This window comes from Mirounga leonina, unplaced genomic scaffold, assembly GCF_011800145.1.
Source record: "Mirounga leonina isolate KUSES-001 unplaced genomic scaffold, KU_Mleo_1.0 Mir_173, whole genome shotgun sequence".
Classification (NCBI taxonomy): Eukaryota; Metazoa; Chordata; class Mammalia; order Carnivora; family Phocidae; genus Mirounga; species Mirounga leonina.
In genome coordinates, this window is record NW_023270447.1 from 52,828,819 (window position 1) to 52,845,872 (window position 17,054).

General features: G+C 52.5%; 1 protein-coding gene across 2 annotated transcripts; it reads left to right on the forward strand.

Moving 5' to 3' along the window:
* The first annotated feature begins 1,765 nt into the window (after positions 1–1,765).
* Positions 1,766–17,004, forward strand: CC2D1B (coiled-coil and C2 domain containing 1B). 2 transcript variants are annotated; one of them, XM_035018561.1, is made up of 25 exons: positions 1,766–1,890; positions 3,450–3,536; positions 5,120–5,264; positions 6,252–6,352; positions 6,732–6,890; positions 7,315–7,440; positions 7,615–7,774; positions 7,975–8,156; positions 8,332–8,407; positions 8,515–8,625; positions 8,707–8,837; positions 9,066–9,138; positions 9,345–9,475; positions 9,900–10,017; positions 10,102–10,274; positions 10,767–10,892; positions 11,397–11,455; positions 11,552–11,668; positions 12,038–12,111; positions 12,244–12,302; positions 12,534–12,585; positions 13,000–13,099; positions 13,264–13,354; positions 14,597–14,726; positions 14,989–17,004. In XM_035018561.1, exons 2-24 carry the CDS (start codon positions 3,474–3,476, stop codon positions 14,723–14,725), a joined length of 2,556 nt encoding a protein of 851 aa, XP_034874452.1. In that variant the 5' UTR covers positions 1,766–1,890; positions 3,450–3,473; the 3' UTR covers position 14,726; positions 14,989–17,004. The 2 variants fall into 2 exon arrangements, with proteins under 2 accessions (XP_034874452.1, XP_034874450.1); XM_035018559.1 differs by having other exon boundaries at positions 3,453–3,536.
* Positions 17,005–17,054: the final 50 nt, after the last annotated feature.

Here is a 17,054-nt window from a genome sequence, read left to right on the forward strand (position 1 = left end):
TGAAATGACCAACAAAATGGAAACATAGTAAATGAGGCCTGCAAGTCAAACCCCTTTCACATGTATTAGAAAACCTTTCTAGGACCATAGGGAACAACTGGAACCCAAATGCCCCACTGATAGGAATGTAAACAAAGTACTTTGGAGATGATTTGGTAATATTTAATCTGGAAAATGCAGAAACCCTATGAGACAGCAACCCCACTCCTAGGTATATACCCTAGAGAAACACATTGTACCCCAGGAGGTGTGTACAAGAATGTTCATAGCACTATAATGGCAAGCCTTTGGGAAAGTGAATTATTTTCATACTTTGAAATACCACAGAGAAGTGAAAAATAGCTATAGTATTGATGTAAACAAAGCTTACAAATAGAGTTGAAAAAGAAGTTGAAGAATAGATGTACTGATACCAATGATACAATGTTAAAGCTTGCCAAAAAAAAATGCTGTAGATTGCTTAAGGATCTATGCATACACAGCAGAAATAAAGCACCAAATTCAGGGCACCTGGGTGGCGCAGGCGTTAAGCGTCTGCCTTCCGTTCAGGTCATGATCCCAGGGTCCTGGTATCGAGCCCCGCATCCGGCTCCCTGCTCGGCGGGAAGCCTGCTTCTCCCTCTCCCGCTCCCCCTGTTTGGGTTCCCTCTTGCTCTCTCTCTCTGTCAAACAAATAAGTAAAATCTTAAAACACCAAATTCAGGAGAGTAGATACCTCTTTGGGGAAAGGGTTGCAACATGAGAGGCATAGGGTGGCTTCAACTGCATTGTACTGGTTTCTTTCTCAAATTTGTGGTAGATACCCATGTATTTATGTCCCTTCACACAAAAAATAGGAAGTATTTATTGAGTACCTACCATGTACCATGCAATGCCCTAAACACCAAAGATAACTTGGATAACAAACAGAAAATGTCTGTTTGCTTGCATTCAAGCAAATATGAGATACTGTATATCTCTCTGTATATATTAAATATTTCATAAAACGTATTAATGAGAAGAAATATAAGAGCGAATCTTCAATTGCAAATGGTTAAAGACGGCCTCTTTGGAAAATGACCCAAAGGAGTAAGATCAAAAAGTTTTTGTCCAAGAAAACTGGAAGGTTTTTGAAACTGCTAACTACAAACCGCAAAAGAATAATAAAAGTTTAGGGAGTGCGTTGCTGGGTTTGTTTCAGGTGAAGATTCTCTGTGCCGCCCCCCCACCCGCCATTTCATCGTTCTAACCTCTTCGTGTTAAACTGAAGTGACTTCATGAAGAGGTGCCACGAACAGCGCCTGTCTTAGGTATTCAACCCGCCTTCTGACTAGAAAAGATACATTCAGCTGCTGAATGAATAAGACAGAAATGGTGAGCCCCACTCTCATTTCTCTAGACCCAGTTACGAAGAGAATCTCGATGAAGGGGGAAAGCAGGTAAGCCCTCCCTCTGGGGCAGAGCCTACTCCAGGCGCGCCCCCACGCCGATGGGGCGGGGCGAGTGTGAGCCCAGGAGTATCGTACTGGGATTACGGGAGGAAGCTTGGCGGGTTGGTTGTAAATGCAGGGGCAGGGGACGCACCTACTGCGTTTGCGCCAGCAGCGGCGCACCCCAAAACCGCCCAACTTCCCTCTCCGCGAGCGTCGCGCTACCTGCCCAAAGGCGCCTGCGCGCTGAAAACCTCACCCTTAGAGTCACCTGTCGGGACGCCACGCCCACCTCGCTTTGCGCATGCGTAGTGTGCGTCTTACAGGCCGTAGAGTCACGTGTTGGGGCGCGAGCAGTCTCCCGCAGGGTCGCTTCCTGTCACGGCCGCAGCCGCCGCCGCCGCTGCCGCCCGGGGGCCGCGGGAGCGCTGGGCGGTGCCGGGCGCGATCAGGCCCAGGCTGGTTTCGGATCCGGCGTGAGGTATGCGGCGTACCCACCCCCCGGCGAGGGGAAATGCAGGGCTGCGGGGGAGATGGAGGCGCTGGGGCAGGGCAGGGCTGCGCGTCCTGCCGCGCGGGAGTGGGGTCCCTCGGCTTCGCCGCCCCTGCGCCCTCCCGCTGTCCTCTTCTCTCCCGAGTCCGGGCCCAGCACCGACGCTCCCAGTCCGATGCCCCGGAGCCGCAGACTCGGCCTGACTGACCTCGTCTCTTCCCGGTGTCCGCTCATTCCGAGCCCCCGGCTCAGGTGACGGCCGGCCATTCACCTAAGTCAGCGAACTCTGCCGGCTGGAGTCACCCTGAGCGCCCCCTCCCGTGCGCCCACAGCCGGTTAACCTCGGAGCCCTGTTGATTTTACCCCTCTCAGCGGGGAATCCAGCTGTTTCTCTCCATCCCCGACGCCACCCCCGCGCTCCCCTCCGCTCACCACTTCGCGGGGACCGTTGCGAGATGCTCGGTACCGAGAAGGCGTCGGGCCCCCAACTCTCCTACCTCTTGCCCTCTGCAGCCGGAGGGAGGTTTCTGAATCTCCGACCTGGTCCCGTCACGTCCTGTGCCCTCAGGACCGTGCCCAGAGTCCTTTAGGCTTAAAGGATTTTCCGTTTTGCCACCTGTACAGATTTTCAGCTTCTCTTGTACTATTTCTTGCCTCACACTTTATGCCCGAGTAATCCCACGTCTTTAGCTTGTGCAGATCAAGCTGTTTCTCACCTCGGAACCATTATCAGGTGTTCCCTCTGAAATTCCGTACCCCTTCCTTACCCCCAACTTTTTCATGACTCAGCACAAGCATCACTTTCTCCACGAAGCCTTTTCTTTCTGTGCTGGATAAGTGGCCGCTCCTGGGAATCCAGGGCCCCTGGAACAGCCCTGTGTGGTTTTTGTCCATTGCGGAGGCTGCCTCCACCGTGTATGCTCTTTGAGGGCTGACACCATGTCACATTCATTCCTGCTCTTGCAGTGCCCGGCACAGGTTCTTTCACGTAGTAGGTCCTGTGAAAGGTTGTGAGATCTTTGAATCAGAATGCTGACTCAGATTTCTCTGGAGCAGAACGGGCCAGTAGGACTTTGTGTGGTGATGAAAATGTTCAGCGGGCCAGTGGTAGCCACTAGTTGAGGAACTGGATTTTAGATTTCAGTTTAAAGTTAAATCGTCACATATGGCTACCATGTTTGACAACACAGGTTTAGAGCCTTTCTGAATCCTATCCAGTCTTGCACCCACCTGGTCCCTGAATCCACCTTCCTATGCCCCTCCCCCTCACTCAGCCTCTTGGGTTTAATCCAAATTGGTCAGTCAGTTCAGTAAGTTCTTAACTGTGTGTCCACACTCTCCACTTAAACCCATTAACAGGTGGGCCCCATCCCTTCCATGGCCCATGTTGCTTGCTAGGATTCCAGAGACAGTATTTCATCCTTTGGTGTTAAAGGTTGTTTTTTTCCTCTGGTTTGGGAGTTTACTAACCACACCCTACCACAGGCAGCACTATTGGGGGTGGGGCTCTGTAGGCTGCTCCAGTCTGAGTCTCTTCCCCTCCCCAGCAGACAGGTATCTAGGCTGTCAAGATGCCAGGGCCAAGACCTCGGAAACCTCAGGCCAGTGGGCAGGGTGCGGCAGCTGCAAAGCAGGTATGGATATAGCCCCCTTCACTCCTGGGCCAGTCTGAGGGGGTCTCTAGACGGCTTGGGCAAACAGGGTCACCTGTTTAGTTTCCCCATTAGTCTGGAGACTTTGAGCAGTTCCTCCTGGAGTTGGCAGAGCTGTTAGAGACCCTCGGACTAGTCCCTGCTACCCACATGTGTGAAATGAGGCCTGAACTCTGTTGTGTTCCAACCCAGGCATCCTCCTGCCATGGCCATCTCTATATGAGTGGTCTGGAGGGTTCAGGAGCCACCAAATTTAGGGTGTTCTGATGGGGTGTCGTCACTGTCATGGGTTTCTCTTTTAGGGCCATGATTTTGCTTGCCAGCCAAAGATGCCCGGGCTTGAGAACTGTGGCCACTAGAAGAGTTTTACTGCTTAGGAACACAGGGCTGTGGCCCGGGTGGGAGACTGAGAAGTCTGTCCTCTAATCTGTTCCCTTTACTTCTTCTGGGCCCAAGTTCTGCAACTTCTTAGTCCATTTTTATTGTCTTAAAAGAGGTGGGTAAGGGAGGTTGTGGGATCAAGAGCATAGACTGAAATCACAAGACCTTTATTTTAAATTCTAGCTCTGGCACTTACAAGCCTGTTTCAGTTTCATCTGAGCACGGAAATGGAAATAGGGCTACCTTTTCCTAGAATAGTCAAATTCGTAGAGACAGAAAGTAGAATGTTGGTTGACGGGGGGGGGGGGGGGTTGTTGAATAAGATGAAAAGAGCTCTGCGGGTGGATGGTGGCGGTGGTAGCACAACAGGGTGAATGTACTTAATGCCACTGAACTGTACACTTAAAAATGGTTAAGTCGAGGGACGCCTGGCTGGCTCATTCGGTAGAGCATGCAACTCTTGGAGTTCAAGCCCCATATTGGACGTAGAGCTTACTTTTAAAAAATGGTTAAGGTGGTAATTTTTATGTTACATGTGTTTTTATTTTTTTAAGATTTTACTTATTCATTTGAGAGAGAGCACAAGCGGGGGGTGGGGGCGGGTGTTGCAGAGGCGAAGGAGAAGCAGACCCCCCACTGAGCAGGGAGCCCAATGCAGGGCTCGATCCCAGGACCTTGGGATCACGACCTGAGCCGAAGGCAGATGCTTAACCGACTGATCCTCCCAGGCGTCCCTCAAAGTCTATTTATTTTTAAGTAATCCCTACACCCAGTGTGGGGCTCGAACTCACGACCCCAAGATTAAGAGTCACAAGCTCTTCCAGCTGAGCCAGCCAGACACCCGTTACATGTGTTTTACCACAATTTAAAATAAAATAAAATAAAATAAAAATAGGACCTATGTCTCAGGATTGTGAGACTTAACAAAGATAGTCATGTAGAATGCTAAGTACAGAGCCTGATAGCTGGTGCTCTTATGCTGTGAGTAATAACGGTAATGCAGTCTTACTGGGTTCTTCACAGTCACTAGGGAGATAATTGTCCCAAAGGCTAATGTTGCAAGCCTCAGTTTGCCTGTCTGCACGCTGGGCCTCACACATAATGAAGGAGCCACTGACCGCCTAAGATTGGCTCTGGGACTGGTCCTCATTGTGTGGTTCCTAAGAACCCTTCTCTGCTCTCAGCTGGGGCTCTTTGTGGAGTTCAGCCCTGAGGACATGCTGCTGGGGATGGAGGAGACTGAAGATGACGGAGACCTGGAGGCTGAACTGCTGGCCCTCACTGGGGAAGCAGGGGCTGCAGGCAGGAAGCCAACACCCAAGGGGCAGGGTGAGTTTGTGGCACTAGGCTGACTCGTTGCTGGGACCAGAAGGGTTCAGGCAGGTGGTAGAGAGGGTTCTTTCCTCACGGCTGGGAGGAGCCAGTTAGATCACCTGGTCCTTCAGATATCCATCCTTCTGCAGCCCTCCCACCTAGAGGCTGTCTTGCCCTGCACATACACCTGTGTGATGGGAAGCTCACTCCTTCTCTGACTGTCCCTCTCCCCATTATGGACAGTCAGCAGTCTGATTCTCAGACTGACTCACCTCTATCTTAGCCGTAGCCAGGGCCCAGTATAGTCGAGGAGCTCAGCACAGACTGCACTGAGCACATAGTAAGTGTACAGAAATTGTGTTGAATGAATAAGTGGAATCTCCCTCCCCAGCCTGGAAGAGGACAGAGACCTGAGCCTGGGAGGGTCTGAGGGTCTAAACCTTTCTTTTAGGGAGAACAACCCCCCATCACACGTGCCCCTGAGATGAGGACGATGGGAGGACCTGGAAAGGGCGTCCAGCACTGGTCTGGGAGACCCACGGCCCTTACTTCTCTCAGTCCAGTCCCTCTTTCGAGTTAGGTTGGGGCCTGGGTTTGAATCTGGGCTCTGCCACATACTAGGATTGCAATGTGAGGAAAATTAACAGTTCACTCATAAAAAAGGGGATAATATTATCTATCTTGCAAAATGATTGTGAAGCTTCAGTGGACGTTAAAAATCTTTACGTATGCCAAATGTGCAGTTGGGGGAATGGATGGACATGTCTGTGAACAACTATAACAATAAAAATGCCAAGAAGGGCGAATTCCCAGGAAGCTTTCCCAGCTGAGGGTCTTTTGAGCTGGGTCATAAAGGAAGAGCAGGAATTTTCCTGGTGGGACTTTGGCTGTGGAAGGGAAGAAGGATTCTATCTTGGTGTGTCTTGCTGGCACAGTGGATTGAAGACCCTCCTCATGAACCTTTTCTGACTGCCCTGACCCTCTGTGACCCTCTTCCCTCAGCCCCCCTGCCTATGGCCCACATCGAGAAGTTGGCTGCAGACTGTATGCGGGATGTGGAGGAAGAGGAGGAGGAAGGGCTGGAGGAGGATGCAGACTTGCTGGTGCGTCTGCCACGCTGGTGTCTGAGGGCTCTGTGATCAAGCCTGTGCAGGAGGCCTGGGGTTTGTCTCTGTGTGTCTTCTGAGGTTGAGTGAGTGCCTGGCCCTTCTTGAGCCCATTTTCCTAACTACAGTGTGAGACTAGTCTCTTTTGATGGCTGGTCTGAGCTATGCATGCAGAGATTTTCAAATTTGGAGTCTTTACTGTTTTGAAGGCTCTTCTTGGTCAGATTAAAGGAGTGTTTTGGTTTAGAGGATACAGTGGTAGGCACAGTGACTGATGCTGGGGTAATACTGCTGGCGGAGAGGGTCCTTTATTCTCATACACTGTCATGGGTATGGCCCTGAGGTTCCCAAGCTCCTGAGACTTGTATCTCCCCAGACTGAGCTGCAGGAGGTCCTGGGTGCAGATGAGGAGGCTGGGCCCCTGGATGGTGATAAGACAGCTAACCCAGGTGGCTCTGAAGAGGAGAAGGGACAGGAAAACATTGAAGCTCCAGGGCAGACAGCTCTACTAACAGCTTCAGTCCCAGCAGCTCAGGTAGGTTCTGGAGGGATCCTGTGCACCTCCCCTACGTGTCTGTGTGTGACATGCATGTAGCATGGCTTGCGTAGGAAGGCTGCAGTAACCCTTTCCAGGGTCCTCCTCCCGCAGCTGCCCCAAGCAGAGACCGAGCATGAGAAACTGCTTGGTGGCTGGCCAGCCTCAAAGGCCTCTCTGTTCTCCCAGAACCCCCCCACAGCCATTTCCTGGCCTCCACAGATTGTCTAGGCCTCTGTGTTTTCCTCTGACATGGCCTCTGGCCTGTCCAGTGAGTCTTTGCCTCCCACCTTGAGGCTTTTAGGCTCTTCCTTCTCCTTGAACCCAAGAGCTCCATTTTCTGGGGCAGCTTCCTTGCAGGGAGGGAGCAGCAAGGGCCTAGCTGGCCCTGGAGTGGCCATGCCCTGAGCTGAAGTATCTACAGGCTGGAGGGCCTCGGGGGCTGCAGGCTCTACTGGAGGATCGGATCCACAACTACCGGGAGGCTGCAGCCAGTGCCAAGGAGGCAGGTGAAGCAGCCAAAGCCAGGCGCTGTGAGCGTGGCCTGAAGGTGGGTTAGGCCTAGCCAGAGAGCAGGGCTGGGAGGAGTGGGGCTGAGGGCAGTGGGTAAAGCAGCAAGAGGAGAGGCTTCCCCACTAGCCTTGTGAAGGTGAAGGATTCCTGGACTGTCTTCAAGTAGGGTTCAGGCTGAGATGGGGGCTGGGCTTCTGGTTCTCTCCCTCAGACTCTGGAGGCTCAGCTGGCTGCTGTGAGGAAAGGCAGGAAGATCAGTGAGGATGAGATTCCACCTCCAGTGGCCTTGGGCAAGAGACAGCCGGCCCCCCAGGAAACAACTGACAGGAACCCTGAGGCAGATGCCCCAGCTCCCTTCACCATGGAGTCAGGTATCTGGAGACATTCCATGTCCTGTTCTCGTCTGCAAAGTCCAAGCCCATGGCCTGCCTCCCCATCCTGCCACACTGAGTGTTGCACCTGCCCTGAAAGGTCCTCAGGCCAACCAGACCTGTAGGCACTGGGAACCCAAGGTGTGCACCATCTTCTTTGACCCTCTTGCCCCTTCTGCGGGCTTTTTGTTTCTTAATAGACAAGCCCTCCCAGCCAGAGACAAGCCTCTTGGGCAGTCCTGGCATTTTTGCCACACCCGATTCAGACCCAGACCCACAGGCCCTGTTGTCGGCTCGACAGAGAGAGTACAAATTGGCTGCCCTGAATGCCAAGCGGGCTGGAGACCTAGACCATGCCCGAGAGCTCATGAGGATCGGGAAGGTATGACATCTGACTCAGAGGCCCTGTGTCCAATCCCTTGTTTCACAGATAGGGGCAGTGACCTGCTGAAGGTCACACATGTAGACTGAGCTTGAGTGAGACTGGTCTGAGGGGGGTAGTTTTTTCAGCTCAGGGGTTCTCTGGCTTATGCCCACACCTGCTTTTCCTACTGTAGAGGTTTGGTGCAGTCCTGGAGGCCCTGGAGAAGGGGCAGCCTGTGGACCTGAGTGCCATGCCCCCGGCACTGGAGGGTCAGTATGGGGACGGTGGGGTGGGGCCTGCTCAGGCTGGGATTGGGGAGTTTCAGGGCCGGGACTGGCCAAGCACCTCCACCTCCACCTCTTCTCTGGGTCCCCAGATCTGAAGCCCCTTCCAAAGGCTTCCGAGGCTCTCACAGCACCCTCAGTTGTACCCCCGGCAGTGGAACGAGTGCAGCCATTGATGGCCTCCGACACTCCGGCAGCCCCAGGTAGGATGGGATAGTGGGACCATGGCGTGGGGACCTGGGGAGAGGCAGCAGAACTGATGCCATCTCTTTTCTTCTTTCAAGTGGTCCCTGCTGAGCCACAGACGGTGCTGGATGCCCTGCAGCAGAGACTGAACAAGTACCGTGAGGCAGGCATCCAGGCCCGGGGCAGTGGGAACGAGCGCAAGGCACGGATGCATGAGCGCATTGCCAAGGTGGGCCCACAGCTACCACCCCTGCCCCGTGTCAGCCTGTCTCCCTGGCCGGCTGCTCTGTTGCTGCAGCGAGCCTTGGTCTTTGAGTCTCCCTCTCTCTGTCTCTGTTTCTGGAGTTCCTGCTGCCTCCGGGGCTCTTTTTCCCTTTGGGGCTGCTTTCAGTCTTCCTCCCCCTGTGTGGGGCCTGCAGACTGCTGCCCACTGGTAAGCCCCTTCCATCCCTTGCAGCAATACCAAGATGCCATTCGAGCACACCGGGCAGGAAGGAGAGTTGACTTTGCTGAGTTGCCTGTTCCTCCAGGTGAGTGGGGCTTGGCCTAGGGGCTTTATGAGGAGGTCTCTGAGCAAGAAAGGAGGAGGGGGAAATGTTTTCTCACGTATCTGCCTCTACTCTATGGGAGCCATCCATCCTAGCCATGGCCAGGAAGACCCAGCTAAGGCTCCCAGCAGCCTAGTGCTTCCCCAAGGCTGTCCTGCCCCTCTGCCAGCTGTGTCTGTCTTCCACAGGATTCCCCCCCATTCCCGGCCTGGAGCCCACTACGGGCACTGAGGAGGATGCAGTGGCAGCTACTCTAGCAGCTGCCCAGAAACTGGCTTCCGTGGAGGAGACAGCCCCGGCAGAGGAAAATGAGGATGAGGTTTGGCTGTGGGCCTGAGACTCCAGGGGTTGGGGGGGGGAAAATAGCAGATGAGAGATAAACTCAGACCCTCTTGTTGGCCATACTAACAAGTCTGGCGAGGTAGGTATGCTTTCTTCTGTTTTACTGAGAAAAAACTTGGCTGAGTGCACCCAACTAGGAGTTAGCAGAGCTAGGTTCAAACCAGCGTCTTTCTAACTCCAGGGCCCAGGTTCAGTTCCCATTACCCTGCTGTTTCCTACTGGGAAGGTTTTGAGGCTGCTTCCAGCTCTGCGATTCTCTAGGGCCCATGAGGGGAAACCATTCATTTGGTTGGTTAGTTAGTGCAAGTTAGTGCAGCATTAGGAAGAGAGCCCAGGTCTGGGAGCTGCCCCAGCCCAAGTGGGGAACAGATCCCCTGTGACAGCTTCCTGGGCACCTGCAGGATGAGCCTCCAGCCCAGGCCCCAGTGGCCAAGAAGCCAGCGAAACCTGTGGTCCCTTCGTTCCGGGCCCTGCCTGAATCCAAGGCCTCGAGCTCTAAGGAGTTGCTGAGCCCCTCTGGTGAGCTGGGGAGAAGAGAGATGGAGGAGTGAAGGATCCAGTGAGGGGCAGGCCTGGCTCTAACCGTTGTCCCTCGTCCTTCAGCACGGGAGCAGCTGGTATTGCTAGAGGCACGGAAACTGCAGTACCAGCGGGCAGCCCTGCAGGCCAAGCGTGGCCAGGACCTGGAGCAGGCCAAAGCCCATCTGCGGGTGGCCAAATGCCTTGAGGCTCAGATCACCCAGGTGCGAGCTGGCCGACCTGTGGATCTCTCCAAGGTGAGTCTCACCTCGTTGAGCAGCAGGACTTCTCAGGCAGAGGTGGCATTGGCAGGCTGGGCAGGGCTGGGGACAAAGCAGCTGCTTGGAGGGGATGGGATGCAGCTAGGATAGGGTGACACCTGGCCTAGGGGCTTTATGAGGAGGTCTCTGAGCAAGAAAGGACGAGGGGGAAATGTTTTCTCACGTATCTGCCTCTACTCTATGGGAGACATCCATCCTAGCCATGGCCAGGAAGACCCAGCTTAGGGCCCCAAGAGAGGCCAGGGAAGGCCAGGTGGGCTGCTTGTGGTCAGAGATGACAAGGCAGGGCAAGGCTAGTGGAAAGCAGAGCATTGCGGCAGCCTGGGATAGAACGGGAGGCAGTGAGTTCCTATCACTGGAGGTTAGCAGACACTGGAGAAACATTTAGTTTGGATTCTGCATTTGTTAGGCTCAGTAGAGGAATAATCTGACTCTTGGGGCCCCTGAGGGGCCTTGTGACCCGGGCAGGTGCCTTCACCCTTGACGGATGAGGAGGGTGACTTCATCCTCATTCACCATGAGGACCTGCGACTCTCCCAGAAGGCTGAGGAGGTGTATGCCCAGCTACAAAAAATGCTTCTGGAGCAACATAAGGTCAGTGGACTGCTTCTCTGTTTTCCCCTTTCTGTGCCCACAGGCCCTTCAGGGAAAGGTGTGGGGCTCAGGTCAAAGAGGCCTGGATTCAAATTCCAGCTCTTCTACTTAGCTGTTGTGACCATGGGGAAAGTACTTTGAAGATGGGAGCAAGAAAGAAGTGCAAAGGGAGATGGATGTGTGTGTATATTTCTGTATGTGTATATCTGTCCGAACTGCTGTCTTTAAGTCTGCTTCTGAAGTGGTGTTTCTGTTAGCAAACTCCTCTTCTTCCCTCAAAACCTAAGTGAATTTTGGGGAATGGCTATCTTCAGGAAAGAAAACAGCAAAAACTTAGGCAGAAAAGTGTGGTGGAGCTTGGGAACAGTGGCCTTGGAGTATGTGTTGGGGGTGGGAGGGGTGAGGCTACTGAAGAAGGTTGGAGCTTTCAGAAGTCAGGCCTCACATGCCAACCTCGACAGTCCTACTGTGGGCTCTGGAGTCACTCTGGGTCCTTATTTTCAGAAGTGTCTGCTATTCTCCAAGCAGTTCATGCACCAGGGCAATGTGGCTGAGACTACCAGGTAAATGCCAGACCTGCGGCTGGGGCTTACTGGGTGGGGAGGAGAAAATAAGAAAATGAGCCCTGCCATGCTGATGTGCCCACCCATCCCTGTCAGGTTTGAGAATCTCGCTCAGGACCGCAAGAAGCAGCTTGAGATCCTGCAGCTGGCCCAGGCCCAGGGCCTTGATCCTCCCAGCCATCACTTTGAGTTGAAGACGTTCCAGACCGTGAGGTGCCAAAGCCTAAGGGGAACAGTGGCTCCGTGCAGGGATAGGACAAGACACTGGCGACTTAGGCCCTTTTAATGAGGCTTCCCGGGCTTGGCCCTGCCATAGGCATTAGGGTTGGGGAGGAGTGGGCTGTGGTTGCCTGCCTGGGAGCAGCTCAGAGCTGCGGTGGCTGTGGAAGGAACTCTGGACTGGGGGTCACGTAGGGCTGAGGTCTGTGTACCAGCTCTGCCGCTGCTCGCCCAGACAAGCTTTGCTTCCCAGGACCTACTCTCCTGACCCATCTCCCAGCGAGACAGGCAAGCAGCCACTGGAAGAGGGGAACTTTTCCAACTATTCTCCTTCACTTTGTTCTTCTTGCTTCTTGGCTATAGGATCTTCTCAGAACTCAACAGCACAGAAATGCATCTGATCATTGTCCGGGGAATGAACCTCCCGGCCCCTTCAGGTAGTCCTAGGGCCTTGTCTACTCCAGGCTCTTGCCCACACACTTGACCCCTGGCCAGTAGAGAGGCACTGGCTCCAGGCACTGGGCTTCTGGCTCCTCCTTCTGACCCTGGATCCCCTTTCTCCTTCACAGGGGTGACTCCTGATGACTTGGATGCTTTTGTGCGGTTTGAGTTCCACTACCCTAACTCGGTGAGGTTCAGGTAGAGGTAGGATCCCCTGAACCCTATCTTCCATTCCAGGATGTGCTCAATTTCTCTGCATTCCCTGGGAGGTCTGGCTACTGGGAGGGGTTTGAAGACCCTTGGGTGCCTTCCCTACAAGGGGCAGTCACATCCCTCAACACTGACTTAGCCTAGAGCTCTTCACCCTATAGAGCTCTTTTTTCAAGCTATTCTGACTTTTCCCATCTTACTGCTTTAGGACCAGGCTCAAAAAAGCAAAACAGCTGTGGTGAAGAACACAAACTCTCCAGGTGAGGACCGCTTTCTCCTCCCGCTCGCTCCGATATATGTATGCAGCACTTTTGTTTTCAGAGTGCTTTCAGGTCTGTTATCATAGTTGGTTAACTCAACTTGGGAGGTAAGGCAGTTGGGGAAACTGAGGCTCAGAGAGGTAGAGGGACTTGCCTCGGGCCCCATAGCAAGGAGGTGGTGGAAATGGGACTTGAATCCAAGTCCCTCCCTTTTTGGTAGAATCTGTGTCAAGAGCACAAAAATTGTCTGTGTGGACTTCCAAGGCCAGGACCCAGAACCTCTACCGCCCTCTGGTGGCAGTGACCCTGAATTGCAGGCAGAGAGATAGGGGAGGCCAGCTGTGGGCCGGTTTCTACTTCCTCAGGAAATCCTTGGGAGCCCAAGCCACTTCTTGTCTTCTCCCATTCTTGCAGAATTTGATCAGCTCTTCAAACTAAACATCAACCGAAACCACCGGGGCTTCAGAAGGGTGATCCAAAGCAAAGGAATCAAGTTTGAAATCTTCCACAAAGGGTGAGGCCCTGGTCAGTTACACCGCCAAGATGGGCTGGGAGGAAGGAATAGCTTCTGTTTCTGCCCCTGCTGCTCCTCAGTTTTCCTGCAGTGGGCCCAGCTGGCTCAATTCTACCTTCCCTGCTCTTCCCGGTCCAATCCTCTGCTGATTCTTGGTTCCCCAGATCCTTCTTCAGAAGTGACAAGCTGGTTGGCACAGCCCACCTGAAGCTGGAGCGGCTGGAGAATGAGTGTGAGATCAGAGAGATTGTGGAGGTAGGATGGGCAAACCATAAGACTTGGCAAGTAAGAGCCAACATTCATTGAACAGCAGTCCCTGTTGTAGGTTTGTGGTGCCCATTCATTATGAGACATCCATAAATGTGCTGTAGACTAGGTGCTACTCCCATTCCACAAATGAAAAGATTGACAGTGTCTGAGAAGATTCCATAGCATCACTGGACAGGAAGCAGTGATGCTCTTTCCACAACACTCTGAGTCACCTGAATTCCCACGGATGGTGGATTAAGAGGGCTTTTGAGGGGTCTGATCATTGCTGTCAACTTGGCATGGGCACATTCCCAGGTTTTGGGGGGGCAGAGTTGTGGTTGGGGCAGTGGTCTAGCAGCATGATGATGTAGAACAAGCTCCTGGCATGAAGCTGGTAAGTGGCTCCAGATTGGGGACCCCCCAGAATGCAGCTGATCTGTGCTTAGGAATTGGCTCCGGACAGCTCCTTAAACTTCTGTGAACTCACTGAATTTCACAGGCAGGGGCTCTGAGAGCTTGTCTCTGACAGGTGAGGAAACAAAGGTCCAGCAAGAAGGGTGTTCCATAAGCGCATGTATCGTGCCCCTGGCAGCTCTCGGCCCAGATCCTTGCTGATGCCTTTGTAGGCTGGGGCTTTTCCCACTACACATGCCTGCCCCCACTCCCTGCCTGTCTTGGGGGAGACGTTCTTACGCAGGGCCTGCTCCGTATTGGCCCCACTGCCGGCGGGTGGGCGGGCTTCTTGAGCCTGTAGCACTGCTTTGTGCTCCAGCTGCCCAGGCTCCTGCCTCGAAGGAGGGAAGCAGCGTAGTGGGTGCAAAGAAACTCTTGGCCTGGGTTCTAGTTCTAGCCTTGCCACATAGTGGCTGTGTAACCTTACCGTTCACTTCTTTCTGGGCCATCTGTGAAGTATGGGCTTGGGCCTAGTGGTTTTCAGGCCGTAGCTTGAAGCCAGAGCGTTTTTTCCAGGAGTTGCCATGGGGAAACTGGGCAGAGCTCTGGGTTTCTCATCTCCCCTTCAGAGCATTGATCCTTGTTTGGATTTACATGTTACTTTTTATAAGACTTAACCTAAAACCACCAAAAAGCAGGAGTGCAGGGTTGTCATGAAATGGAGACTCCTGTGTTGACGCTGCAGGACACTTGAGCTCCTTCCTTTCTTGACCTATGATCCTAGGGAGCTGTCTGCTCCCAGCCCTTGCCCCCTCTCAGTTACCATTTCTCTCTCTCTTTCTGTGGTCTTCACAGGTCCTGGACGGAAGGAAGCCCACTGGGGGCAAGCTCGAGGTGAAGGTGAGGCTGCGGGAGCCTCTGAGCGGCCAGGATGTGCAGATGGTCACTGAGAACTGGCTGGTCCTGGAGCCCAGGGGCCTGTAAGGTGGGCAGCTGCCTGGGTCCTTGAACTTCTGCCCTCAGAGATTCTTCCAGTATTCCCTTCCTATCTGGGGAGAAAACCTAGGATTTTTCTCGTCTGTATGGACAACCAAGGGGCAAAACTTGGGTAGGGCTCGGGCTGAGTTTTTCATGATCCTCAAGAGAAGTGGAGATCTCAAGTTTGTCTGCAGGAAATCTTTTCTAAACTCTCTTTGCATATTCACAGCAGTTCAGACTTACTACATATGCTTTGTGCCCTCATGCAGGAGACAGTCGGTATTGGGAGAGGAAGCAGGCCAGCGACTGTGTGCGGGAGCATATTTTTCCCAGCTTTGCTAGCTACAGAAGCCTTTGTACATAAGGAAGATGCTGCTACACAAGCACCAAAGATCCGTGAAGTATGTGCATTATGAACACACAGCCCTGGTCTTTCCTGTTGCTGGCCCCTCTCTGGGCCTCCACCAAAGCAGGCTGGATTCCAGGAGTCCCCTCCCCTTCACCTGCCTCCCTCTCCCTCTGGGCCGAGGCAAAGATAGCCTCCTTGCTCTGTGCCATGGAGTCTTCCAGCCCCTTAACCCTTGTGTAGCAACTGTGTGTAGCTTACCCCAGCCCCCAGTTGCAACATTTCTGGATGTGCCTTTAAAAGATCTAACTAAGGGATGGGAGAACTTGAGAGTGATCGGGACCCCCCACCCCCACGTAAGGTGGGGGCAGGGTTCCGTGACTCCACCTGGTCCGTGGCAGCCTATCCCACACAACTCAGCTTACCCCAGCTGTGCCTGTGCCTTGGTTCCTCACTGCTGCTGCACTAGCCTCCCTGCTTGCCGAAGCGCTCAGTGGAGGAGGGAAGCTACGTTCAGGAATGTGTGCTGGGAAGTAAGGGCAAGGTTGTGTTGGGTTTGGTCCATGCACCTAAGACTAAACGACTGTTAACTGGAAGAAAAAAATATATATACATAATTTTATGTAGCCGTTTTTATTTAAGAAACTAGATCTAATTTATTAGAGGGGTTTTACACTCCATATGCAGAGTAACGACCGAAGTCCTGAATAAAAGCCCTGTTCCCTGTCACTTTTAAAAGCCAGAGTGGCAGTAACATCTGTTAATGGACAGGAACCGCCACTACAGCTCCGCTTTTGCGAAAGGGCAAGGGGACGCCTTATGTCTTCTGCTGATCACCTAGAGCGATCCCTAGTTCCTTCCCAAGAAATTCTCCTTTGGCTTTTTCTGAATGGATGGAGACCATGGAGGGATTTATAGTTACAATAGATTGAGATTTAATAATCAAAACGGCAATATTCTACATTTCTTAGAAATAAACTTTAACATCTTTTTTTTTTCCTTTTTTGAAGCAATTAGGTTCAACAAAGCATTCCTCAAGATTTTTTAAAGGCTAGGAGTGAAGCAGATACACTCAGCTTACTGGTCACTATAGTACTGCATAAGCACAGCTCAGGGATTGAGCTTTGTGTGTCTTTCCAGGATAGGGCTGGACCATGCTTCCTGCCCTTAAGAGCAGAGCTGTTCATGGGTAACAGAACAGGAATGACAAATGACTTTTTTTCTAAAAGTTTTCTGGCCAGTCTTACCTATCAGTGAACTACCAAAATTTCCACAGATGTGAGAGCTAACACTTAATCGCAGTCATATCTGTGTGTCAGATAAGCAGTAATCTAGAATGAAAAGGAGCGTTGTTACTAGCCTTTATAAGGTGGCCTAGAGCAAAGAGGGGTGGGTCAGGAGGGTTCCTGCCCTAACCTAGTCTTCCCCTAAGGGTTTACACCCCACCCCATGCTTACTAAGAGGGTGGGACAGACAGCTGTGATTATCCTCAGAGGTTCCAGTCAGCCTTAGTTTTTAAACTCAGACCTCTGCTGGAAATGCCCTATTCCAATTTGATAGTTTCCTGTGCCTCAAAGATTGCCCTTCACAACCTGTTCAACTTCAGTCTGTTTACTACCCTTTGCTTTTGGAAAACAGAACCTCCAGGCTGAGAAAGGCAAGACAAAGCCGCCCACTGGACTTGGAAACAGATTCTTAAAAGGCCTTTGTTGCAGCCAAAGCATGCAGGGGTCACATCTAGTGGGAGGAGCCTGCCCAGCCTCCTTGTCCTAAGATCTGTCCTAATGCAGCAACCAGACATCAGAGATCTGTGACTCATGGGCAGTTGGGAACAGGTCACAACCCAAATAACTTCACATTTTAAATTCTCTTTTCCTAGTGCAAGACATACATACGTTCTTCAGAATTTGTGAACTGAATAAAATACAGGAGAAATTTATCATTTTTCTTTTTTTTAGAAATTTATCTTATTAAAAGGGCAAAATATTT